Source organism: Pipra filicauda, unplaced genomic scaffold, assembly GCF_003945595.2.
Source record: "Pipra filicauda isolate LSUMZ 115617 unplaced genomic scaffold, ASM394559v2 scaffold168_size1973030_pilon, whole genome shotgun sequence".
NCBI classification, from domain to species: Eukaryota; Metazoa; Chordata; class Aves; order Passeriformes; family Pipridae; genus Pipra; species Pipra filicauda.
Window position 1 is genome coordinate 1203688 of NW_024104195.1, and position 12540 is coordinate 1216227.

Consider the following 12540-nt stretch of genomic DNA (forward strand, 5'->3'; position numbering starts at 1 on the left):
ACATCAATAAAACTTCTACCCTGGACTTCCAGAGGGCAGATTTCGGCCTATTTAGAAGACTGGTTCAGAGGGTACCCTGGGAAACAAGCCTTGAAAACAAAGTGGTGCAGGAGGGATGGACATGCTTCAAGAAGGAAGTCTTGAAAGCACATGAACAGGTTGTCCCAGTCTGCTGAAAGGCAAGCTGGCGGGGAAGACAACCAGTTTTTCTGAACAGGGAGATTTTGAAGGAAATTAGGATAAAGAAGAGAGCCTACCAATTAAGGAAAAAAGGGCTGGCTACTCAGGAAGAGTTTAGGAATATAGTTAGTTCACGTAGAAAGAAAATTAGAGAGACAAAGGCACAACTTGATCTCGCCACTTCTGTGAAGGATAAAAAAAGTCTTTCTACAGATATATCAGTAGCAAAAGGAGGGGCAAGGAAAACCTCCATTCTTTATTGGACATGGGGGCATGGGGGGGAATATAGTTATCAAAGATGAGGAAAAGGCTGATGTATTTAACATCTTCTTTACCTCGGTTTTCAACAGTAAGACAGGTTGTCCTCAGGACAAGTGGCTTCTGGAACTGGTAGACAAAGATAAGAATCTGAATAGCTCCCCTGTAATCCAGAAGGAAACAGTTAGTGACCTGCTGAGACACTTGGATCCCCACAAGTCTATGGGACCAGATGGGATCCACCCAAGTGTGATGAGGGAGCTGGCGGAAGAGCTCGCCAAGCTGCTCTCCATCATTTACCAACAGTCCTGGCTCACTGGGGAAGTCCCAGATGATTGGAAGTTGGCAAATGTCATGCCAATCCACAAACTGGGCCAGAAGGAGGACCTGGGAAACTAAGTTGGCAAATGTCATGCCAATCCACAAAAAGGGCCAGAAGGAGGACCTGGGAAACTACAGGCCTGCCAGCCTGACCTCAGTGCCTGGCAAGGTTATGGAGCAGATCATCCTAAGTGCAATCACACAGCACCTACAGGATGGACAAGGGATCAGACCCAGCCAACACGGCTTTAGGAAGGGCAGGTCCTGTCTGACCAACCTGATCTCTTTTCATGATTGGATGACCTGCCTGATGGATGAGGGGAAGGCTACCTGGACTTCAGCAAAGCCTTTGACACTGTCTCCCACAGCATACTCCTGGAAAAGCTGCAGCCCATGGCTTGGACAGGGGCACTCTGTGCTGGGTTAGGAACTGTCTGGAGCGCCAGGCCCAGAGAGTGGTGGTGAACGGTGCTGCATCCAGTTGGCAGCTGGTCACTAGTGGTGTCCCCTAGGGATCAGTGTTGGGCCCAGTTCTGTTTAATATCTTTATCGATGATTTAGATGAGGGGATTGAGTCCACCATCACCAAATTTGCAGATGACACTAAGATGGGGGGGAGTGTCAATCAACTGGAAGGCAGGAGGGCTCTGCAGAGGGACCTGGACAGACTGGAGAGTTGGGCTGATTCCAGTGGGATGAGGTGCAACAAGGCCAAGTGCTGGGTCCTGCACTTTGGCCACAACAACCCCCTGCAGCGCTACAGGCTGGGCACAGAGTGGCTGGAGAGCAGCCAGGCAGAAAGGGACCTGGGAGTTTGGATTGACAGGAAGCTGAACATGAACCAGCAGTGTGCCCAGGTGGCCAAGAAGGCCAATGGCATCCTGGCCTATATCAGGAACAGTGTGTCCAACAGGTCCAGGGAAGTGATTCTTCCCCTGTACTCAGTGCTGGTGAGGCCACACCTGGAGTGCTGTGTCCAGTTCTGGGCCCCTCAGTTCAGGAAGGATATTGAGGTGCTGGAGCAGGTCCAGAGAAGAGCAACAAGGCTGGTGAAGGGACTTGAGCACAAGTCCTATGAGGAGAGGCTGAGGGAGCTGGGGCTGTTCAGCCTGGGGAAGAGGAGGCTCAGGGGAGACCTCCTCACTCTCTACAACTCCCTGAAAGGAGGTTGTAGCCAGGTGGGGGTTGGTCTCTTCTCCCAGGCAGCTATCAGTAAGACAAGAGGGCACGGTCTTAACCTGTGTCAGGGGAGATTTAGGTTAGATATTAGGAAGAAATTCTTTACAAAGAGGGTAATCAGCCATTGGAATGGGCTGCCCAGGGAAGTGGTGGATTGTCTGTCTCTGGAGGTTTTTAAGATGAGACTGGATGTGGCACTTAGTGCCATGGTCTAGTAACCACAGTGGTATTGGATCAAGGGTTGGACTTGATGGTCTCAGAGGTCCCTTCCAACCCAGCTGATTCTATGAGTCTATGATTCTATGATTCTATTGTTCTTTATTTAATGACTGACTACATATAGTCAAAGCTACAGTAGGAGATGTTTTTTTATTTTTAAGCTTGCCTAATCCTGGGAAAGTGATAATTTCTTGACTGCGATGCATTTGGAGTGGTGGCACATGGATACATTTGCAAAGACAGACTCCAAACCATAAATTAATACTGGAATGTTTTGTGTCTGGACAGAATGAGTTTCCTGCAATGACTGAAGGGCTTCAGAGTTGGCCAATAGTATAGGATGGAAGAAGTCAGATCTGCTTTATGGCTAGAGGATGCTCAGTTCCCAGGGTTGGCAAGGAATCATAACTTTTTTTTTTTAATCTGTTGGAATTATTTGCAGTTCCAAGTCTCAACTGGGAATAAAGCCTTGTTTTTCAAAGTATTTACACATGTGGCAAGAACATGAAAGCAGGAAGTCCCAAACCCCACAATATAATTAATATAAAAATATCAGGGATAAAAAAGTGCTCAGCAAGGTTTGGCATGTTGAGCTTTCCTGATAAATCCTACCATGCCTGAATCACTATTACTATTAGTTGAAGGAGACAGAAATATTTAAATGAGAACAAAGACTCTTTAAATTAACAATGCTCCAGAAAATGAAGTCTGTGTGAGGTTAGCCAAAATCCCATATGGAAGCCCACAGTATTCTGTGGTTAGCTTTGATTTAATGTGTTAATACCATGAAAGGCTGTCCTTGGTTGACTCTGTAGTCATTTGCTCCCCTTGGCAGCCACTGTGCTTTGACCTGCCAAGATTTCTGGGTTACCTGTGATTAACCTACAAGCAGCAGTGCTTAATTTTTGTGCTTATAGTTTTGCACTTTACATCTGTTTTGATTCCATTTTTATTTACCCCCACTGCTCATCAGAGATGAGTCATATTAAATCGACCCCAATGTTTATGAAACACATTGGATTATCTGGCATATTCTTTTGTACATGTATTTTACCCCCTGCTTTATACATACTTTTTATCTTTACTACTACTCTAAATGTTAGTCTATGCAATCAGTCACAGTAGTACAACATTCAAGAGTCCCTATAATTTGCAACACTGTGGTTAAACCACCCAGACAAGCAGCTTGATCTGAAAAAATGATTAATTTCACAGGCCTGGGAGTGAGGATATTTCAAGGCTAATCCCAGCTCTCTTAATTTTCAGCCAGAGCCTGTGGAAATCCTTTGCTTGTGACTCTATTTTGCCATCTGTTTTGCAGAGATGAATCTAACTGCAGAGAGATGTTCCAAGATTTAGTAGTTGTAATACACTTCAACAGTGATAAAGTTATTTTCAAGCTTAATAAATTTGAAAATGCCTAATGCTACATTATTCAGTTTCCTGCTGAAGAAATATCTTGTTGGAATGTTATGGATCACTTTGAAATCAGATGGGACATGCCAATCTGTTTTGTTTTCTAATGTCTCTTCTCTCTTTGCCTGCAGCATTTCTCCTTCTGCTAAGGTTCACACAGCTGGAAATAGCCACTGAGAAGAGCCTCACACAGTGTGTTATGAAAAGGTGGTTACTCAGTGGTAAAAAGGCTGTTTGATCTCAACAGGCAGCACTTGTTTGGGAGATTTCTGCATCCCTTTGGAACAACCAGAGTATTTTTTCCCACTGCGGGAGGCAGAATTAGATTAAACTTTTCTCCAATCCACAGTCAAAATTATGAAAAAAATTAATGGGAAAGAATATTATCATGCTGATATGTGCTGTTTAGTCAAATTGTTCAGTCATTTAGTCCACGAAACCAAAGAAACAGTGCAAGAAGAGTGTATTCAGCAGTGCAGTTTCAGGCATCACCTGAAATGCTGAAAGACAGTAGTGCCACCTGGTGATACTATTTTAGTTTGAACTCCTAAAAAACTAATGGGATAGTATTTCCTTCACTAAAAATAATGTTCAATTAGCAGGATTTTGTTATTATTGCTGTGGAGGGGACTGAGGGACTATAAATATGAGATACCTAGAACCTCACACTGGAATTTGTTTTGGCTACACCTCACCAGGCTCAGTTTACCCCGGGTCCCCCAGGTGTGGGAGCAGGATTGTGGGGCACTTCTCTCACATCCAGGTGCTACTGTGACTGGATTCCTGTGAACCAGGGGCAAGGGGGTTGCAAAGGGCATAAAACAGAGTGTTTTGGAGAAGGATGGTTAAAAAGTTAAATTCAGCATTTCCTGACATTTTAAATCCTGAATGATCCCCTTTCTACTCTCCCTATTACATTGTGAGGTGCAGGCAGGGAAGAGAGGCAGGCCTGTCAGAGGGCAGGGTGAAGGTTCCTGGGGCTACAAAACCGGTGTTTTCTGGAAGAGACAGTTGGCAGATCAAGGGTGACAAAGAAACTGTTCTCAGGTTCCTTCTCCTGCTTCTTAATTCAGTCAGAATGGGGATATAAGAAGTCAGCAAGGTCTTGACTTGCATCTGGTCACACAGGTAGCCTCTGGTGGTGCATGTCAGCAAATCCAGCTGTCTGTCAGCATGAGATGGACCGCTGGATGCAGGAGGCTATCTATGTTTCCAGAGAAATGTCTTCCCTGCTTCTGTTTGGAGAAGGCGCTTGCTACTGCTTCTGCATTTACTCCTTCCACATTAATTCTCAAAACTTTGCACCAGCTTGCATCTCTCTTTCCTGAATGTGGCCTTCATCAACCTAATCCACAGTCCGGACTCTGGAAACCTGTGCACACCACACTGTCAAAAGGCAGAATAGCAAGAAGGATTTGATGATGCATTGTACCACCTCTCACTGCCTCTGTGGTCTCCCACTCCAGCTGGACACAAACCAGGTTTTAGTATTTACAAGATCACATAGCAGTGTTATTGTTTACTTTGGATGAACACCAAGTATCTCCTGGGCCTGCGCCCAGTGCCTCCAGAGGGAAGGGGAGGGAGAAGGGGGGAAAAGAAGGGAAAGAAGGAAAAATACCCCACAGAACTGAAGCTGCTAAGAAAGGGTGTTTATATTTACATAAAGAGGGAAGATATTATAAATACTAAATGCGCAGAGAAGAACCAAAAATAAGGATACTTCCCCACAACCGATGCTCTTGTCCCCCAAAGGAACTGCCCAACTGCTCCGCTCAGCTGCCTGGAAGAGAAGGGCCACTTGCTTCCTTCCCGTCTGTCTTATATCTGAGCTGACGTAACATGGTATGGAATACCTTTATTGGTAAAATACACATCAAATGACCTACGCTATTTCCGTTTTCTTCTCAGGGAGAGTAACGAACCCACTACAAGCCGCTACACAAGAAGCGTAACTGGACTGGTGAAGAACATGTACCATGGTGAAGGTAGTCCTGCTTCACTGTTTCAAAACAAAACCAAAGCACATTACTGTGCTGTATGAGCCTGTTTCTCTTAAATTCACTGCTGTTTCTGCATTTAAGTGATGAGATCAACCTTGGTCCAATTCTCATTTTTTTGCTTTGAAGTCACTTATCTATGAATTCAGCATATAGTAGTGTCATTATTTAGATCAAACACTTCTCCAGCACACATGAGGATCTAGAAAAAACTGCTACATACCTTCTCCTCTGCCTCTTCACAGAGTAAAACAGGTTACAGTCAACGCCACAGAAACTGGTAGTGTACTTTTAACAAGCTTTCCCTTCCAGTGGCCTTCACACCTCACTCTTAAGGCCTCGATTTAAACTAACAATGGATACACAGTAGAGCTCTGAATGAGGTTAAAAAATTCTTCAGTGGTTCTAAGTATGATTTTAATATGAGAAAAGAACTTGCCCTTTCTTACCATTATGCTTTTAAACTTTTGTTTTTCAACTAGTTTTTAGTTGAATGTACATTAGTGAAGTTAAGGCCAAACATGTCTTGCTTACAAGCAACTATGCAAAAGTCTTACCAGTTATTTTTCCCAACATATTTCCTCATGTCCCACGAGGGAACTATTTTAAGGTAGAAAGAGGAGTTAAAACAGCCCTTTACTGTATTCTGAGTCAAAACAAATTGCAACAGGTTTTCAGATACCAGTGTTGCAGCTTAAACACACCATGTGCTGAGGATGGGTCCATGCTGTCTGGCAAGTCATGACAAATTCTAGAGGGTAAAACAAGGTTTATTTGTTATGCTACCACTGCTGTTCCTAACCCAGCAGAGGCAAACCTTCCCCCCCCAGAAAAACCAACACACTTGTGTTCTTATACCAGACACATGAAGTGCTAAAGTTCTACTGGTCCTATCCAAATTCCACTGTAAAGCTAATTATCAGATGCATGCAATGAGCATACTCACAAATCAAACTATATTCAGCATTAATCTGTTGAACTATGGACTTTATTCCCTTCCCACCACCAAAAAAAAAGCTTTGTTAGACAAGACAGTTGTATTGAATTCACTTCCTTTTATTGCAGTGACATCCCCCAGTACAAAGTTTTAACTGCAATAATTACGTTAAAACATTAGAAAAGCATTTGTGTGACAGTTACAGTACAGTGTCAAATCTTACATCTTCAAACCAAGTGGGCCATGACCCACTGAACGCTCAAATCCTTTAAATTATTTTCAGTTATTTTTAAATATGCAATGTCAGAAAAAGCATATAAAAAGAATGTATGTAAAAGGAAACCTAAATACAGTGAGCAAATAAATAATTGATTTTTGCCAGCTATTACTATCTTTCTAAACCCATACCAAGGAACCTAATCTACAGAAGGTATGAATTGCCATGTGTAAGCGATTTGATTTTCCACGTAATTAATGATGATTGGAACATAAGTAAATTTGGCGTCAAAATCAAAGCAGAAGTTGGAGTGACTGCCGCTAACTGATATCTGTTGCAAATAATTACCATTAATTGTTCAAATTTTAGTGAGCAAATGATCTTGAAAAACTTGGCCTCCTGCCCAGCATTAGTGACTCCTGAGAGTGCATGTGAAAAGCATTCTATCTTATTTTGCAGACATTACCTTAACTATCCCCATATGCATATTTAGATATATTTTATATAATTTTATACACATATATGCATGTACACACACACACTTCATTTGGTTTCTGTGTTGTGTTACAGATCACAAGCAATGGTTTCGTGAATGGGCAAATAAACACCTTAAATAAGTGTACCTGTGCACGTTTGTTTTTTAAGATAGCAGCACTAAGTCCATGCCATACTGTCCATCTGTTCAAAAGAATGTTTCCCACAAACCAACAAGAAACATGGCAATGATTCCATATGCACAATGTGACAACCTCATCTCCTAAAAAAACACTGTAAAACCTGTGACAGATATGTTGGTAAATTTGATCCAAACTCCATCACCTGGAAGGAAACACCACTTTTACTGCAAACTGTCTTTGTCTTACAATGTTTATCATAACAAGCTGGGTTCATGCTGGCATCAGTTATCTCACACTTAGCAGCAAAACATGCATGTTTGTTTTTCTTAAGTTTTTCAAAGTGAAATGATTCCATAGTCTCAAATCCAAATGACAGAAACAGCAACAAAACCCCAATAAACAAAAAGCCAAACCAAACCAACCAAACAAAAGAGACTTTTTGCAGTTCACCAAGAACTTGACAACAGTGTATACTGCACAGTGTAGAATATTTTAATCTTTAATCACAAGTTGAAGCTCTACCTTGCCACACAATGATTATGCTTTGTCCTTCAAAAGGAACAGTTACATTTCAATCTGATCCTGCATTTAGCAAAACAAACAAACAAAAAACCCACAAAACACCTTTTCTGTGCATCCTTAAATGAAAGTCACTCACCCACTGGTAAACTGATCCAGTAGCATGTCCAATAATAATATCAAAAACTTGTGAAATGTTTTTAGGCAATCCTTTCTATCCAAAATATATTAGGAATTTAAAAAACAGTTCACATTACTAACCTTTATATAAAGGCTCAAGTGAAATTTCTTTTGCAGGTGTTCATAGTAGACTAAATTATGAAGTTTTCAAAATATACAATGAAAGGGCACACAAGACTGGCAGTTTTTTTAGTGAACATAGAAAATGTATAAAGTAAGATGTATGGAATAGATCAAAATAGCTGGACAATCAAACCTGAGTATTATTTAATAAGACTAAATGTATTTTCTGACAACTGAACAAATTGACCTAAAACATCTCCCCTAATAACTAGTGGTCCTTTTAACCATTTGTTGAAAAATGCGAGAGAACTGCAGCTTTTACATTTCATATTGGATAGCACAATTCCACATAGTGTTTACTGTTTTCTGTTAGATAGCATCACATTGCTTCTATTATCCCCATTCAAGCCTTAAGTTGAGTTTTGTTTCAAAAATAAGTTGAAAGTGACACTAAAACGTAACAGGCCAACAACTAGGACAGGTCTTTTAATTTTCTTCTAATTTGTGGTTAAGATAAAAAGCCTCAGCCAGCAAGATGAATTTCATTTTGTAGTAGAGCTAAGACTGACCAGTATTCTCTGCCAAAGTAGCTAATTTTAGTTCTCTGTCTCAAACTAGTGCCCAAGTAGTACACAATTGTCAAATTTGAGAAAAGGATGCTCTCTGCAAATAACATTAGTTTTATTTTCACAGTTACAAAACTTAGTAGAATGAAGTCTTGACAATAACATCAGGGATTTGCTTTAGTTCAGCTGACCTGCCCCAATTCTCACCTTTAAATCTAACAGATATAATAATAAAAAAAACTAAAAACTTTCTGACGATAGAAAACATACAGTGCTAAGAACTAATAGCTCAATGGAAGACTGAAAAGCAGCATTCATTTTTATTGTAATATGGAAGAGACTAGAAACTAAAGGAAGTCTGATCTAAACTCTTAGTTGAAGGCAGATTTTGACATTCTATATAAATTTAAAAAATAGGATGTATGGGTGAGATTTGGTTAATTTCAGAAGGCACCTCAAGGCTAAAAGGCTTTTATAAATCTATAATCCTTTCATTGATCAAAAATACAACATTTTATTGCTGCTACTCAAATAGCAAACAAAAAAGCTTGTCTTGTTCTTCAGTCTAAGAAGGAATCCTCCCCCATTAAGCAAGATTAAATTACAGAAAATATCGAATAAAACTGAAGATGTCACAACTTTAGAAATACAGTGACTTTCCTTGTGTGCTTTCAAGTCAGTGAAATAGTAAAAGAAGAGTCACTTTTTGCCTTTGTGATGTTAATGAACTACAGACCACGTCAGTCACTCTCCCCTGGTCACTGAAGTACCATTTCATCACAGCTGAGCCACGTGCAGTATTCTTAGGAATAGAAGGTGAGAACACTCTGATGATTCCCACGAACAAGAAGAACTGGTGGCAGATCTTTAGAAAGGGCTTCTAACCAGGCCATGTACAGTGCACTAGAAACTGCACCTTTTCGTGCAACCGGCAAACTCCTGCAATTCACAAGGAAAATAATGTTCAACAATCAGAAAAACATGGTGAAGTACAAGTCTGAGCATAATAAATATGAAACTATGATTCTGCAAAGAAGTCAAATTTGGTCAAATTTCTTAACCTTTTTAATTTATTATTTTTCCTTCAGAATTCAGTCAATGAGTTGAGATTTTGCATCTCAAGCATCACAGGCCTTAATACCTATTTACCCCTCACTTTTGGTCTGTTACCACCATTTTCTATTCAGGCAGCTTCATGAACAACTGAAGAGTCTCTTGAAAGACTCTTTCAAGATTTTAAAATACAGCACTTAAGAAACCTACAATCCACATCCTGTTCGTTTACACCAAAAGCATTTCTATGAAAATCTGTGACCAACTTCATCATGAGAGATCTCCTAGAAAAACAGACTGAAAGAACTGGAAAAAAAGGGAACAGGTGGCATTCAGGAGGCATGTGCGAATCCTGAACTGCACTGCAAATGTGGAGGTGATCAACTAAAACAGCACATCAAAAGCACATAACTCCACAGGAAATTTTTTCATTAGTATAGCAGGTCCATGCTTCTAATAAATAAATACAGTCAACATTGAAATCTCCTTGAGTATTTCTACACTTCAGTGACAAGGCACAGGGTAGTTCCTGATCTCTATTTACATCTTTGTATATTTCAAATTACAATTCCATATTGACACAAACTGAAGTAACTTACATGACAATTATGTTAGCTGTACTTGAATGTTCTTTCAGCAACTCATTTAGCCTAATCTGTCGGTAAGTCTGTAAATAAAATGAAACTTGTTAGGAAGATATTTTATTTAAAAACTTTATTTATTCAAGAAAAATGAAAAACAACTATGATCAATTGGTATAAGTAATTTATAAAAAGCATATATTTTCACCTCAGTGTGGGAACTTTTCCCCTTTCCAAAAAAAAAGAAAGAAAAAGGTTGCAAGGCTGGGAGAAAAGAAAGCAGTAAAGTGTGCAAATAAGTCAAGTACTATAACAGATAAATTTAAGATAGTTCCTCTTACAATACCACCATCCTCCACAGCTCCTGGAAGTGAAAGTCCCTTATCACAGGATCATAGAATGGTTTGCATTGGAAATGACCTTAAAAAGATCCTCTAGTTCCAACCGCCCCCCCCCCCCCCCCCCCCCCCCCCCCCCCCCCCCCCCCCCCCCCCCCCCCCCCCCCCCCCGCACATCCTCACAGAAGTTGTAAAAATCCAAACAGGAAAAAAGATAAGGGTGGAATAAACTCAGGACCATCTTGAAGAGCTTCAGATCAACGCAACTTTACCTAATCTTTCTTTAGGTATGTGTCTGTATCTGCATCCTATTATAGATGACATTTATTGTTCTCCCCCATAGAAGCACTTGAGAAGAAGCACTTCTGATGTCTCTGTAGTGCACAATAGCTTGGAAAAAGATATCAAACCTTTAACTGCTCCTTTACATCACAATTAGATGTGCTATGTTGCTTGGTTTTGGTTTCTGGTGGGGTTTTTCAAAAATAGCCAAGCAAAAAAACATTAGTTTGGTCAAAAGGGAAAAAAAAAAAGGAAGCAAATGCCTGAATACAAACTATATTATTCTAAACTAACTGCTGAAATACTGTAGGAAAAGTTTGGCCCCTGCTCATACTCAAGTGCAAAGCTTCTTTTTTCTTTTGTGAACCATCTAAATGGTTTTAGATGTTGCTTTCATCAGCCACACATAAAAACAGCTACAAGAGAGAATAACAAGAACTCATCAATATCACTCCCACAAATACCGTAGGAGAAAAAAGGATATCTAAGGTAACGCTCTAAAGAAAACAGTACCTTTGTTTTGTAAAGCTCAAGTTCATTATCTGTTATCCTCCATGGTTCATCCTCCTTCATTTTATCTGCAACTTCTTGCTCTTTATCATCCTCATGAAGTCGGAAGGGCTCTATCATTTCCTCAAAAGCTGCAATGCTTGAAGGATTAAGTGAACAGACATATTAAAACTGATGTGAGTCTGTATGTCAGCAATTACTTTTGTGGTGTCAGAAACTAATATTACTATATAAAAATAAAGTGAACTGAAGTTTTTTTCCCTGCCTGGTGCAGTTAGAACATCAGATCAGCTGTTTGCATTACAAAGACACTGTAATTCAGCAAACAATCTGTGGCAGCTGTAAGGAGCTTTCACTGTTCATTACCCAATTCAAGTTCTACCAAAAAACAAACAACCCCCACCTCAACTTTTCCTAGAGTTTCACTCTAATTTTGAAAGCTGAAGAGTACTACCCTTAGAAAACAGCCAGTAACTAACAGCAGCTTCTTCCGAACTGAATTTGAAAGAGGGGGAATTTACACGTCACACTCAAAAAACCCCAGCTATCAAGTCTCATGCTACTGCCATTACAATTTTGGCTTTGGTATTTTTATTTTTCTTCTTTTTAGTCTTACCAGTACACCCCAAGAGTCATATTCAAATGCAAAAAACCAGACACCTTATTTAGTCTTCCCGTTGCACTTGTTAGAGTAAGAACATTCTGAATTCACTAGAAAACCTTCTGAAGATCAAAGAGGCGTAAATACCTAGTAGCAAGAACAACTCGCATTACCCTACTTTTCTACTCACATTTCCTCCAGGAAATGCCCACATTACTACTAATACAATTTTTTATCTATCCTTGGTATTTTTTACTGTAGTTGACACAATGACTTCACCTTAATCAAAAGGAAGAAAACAAATTTGATCTGCTACATTTTGGCTGGACAAAAAGGAGAATTATTAACAATTTTATACTAAACATCACAGCAACTGTTAAAAATAAATCTTCCTGCGCTTGGTTTTCAGCTTCTACTAGTGCCAAATGGTATCTCAGAAAGGTTTTGGATATATTATGGGGAATGTATTCACACAAAGAAGAAAAAAATGCTCTCAGAAGAAA

The 12540-nt window shown here is 40.0% G+C and overlaps 1 protein-coding gene across 3 annotated transcripts in view; it reads right to left on the minus strand.

The window, feature by feature from the left end:
* Positions 1-6608: 6608 nt before the first annotated feature.
* Positions 6609-12540, minus strand: part of SLC12A2 (solute carrier family 12 member 2) — a 59761-nt gene continuing 53829 nt past the window's right edge. For all 3 annotated transcript variants that reach the window (XM_027712559.2, XM_027712560.2, XM_027712558.2), the window contains 3 exons: positions 11440-11575; positions 10325-10392; positions 6609-9611 (listed from right to left, as the gene is read on the minus strand). In XM_027712559.2, the coding sequence (XP_027568360.1) occupies positions 9476-9611; positions 10325-10392; positions 11440-11575 (340 nt within the window). In that variant the 3' untranslated portion in view covers positions 6609-9475. The remainder of the gene's footprint in view (positions 9612-10324; positions 10393-11439; positions 11576-12540) is intronic.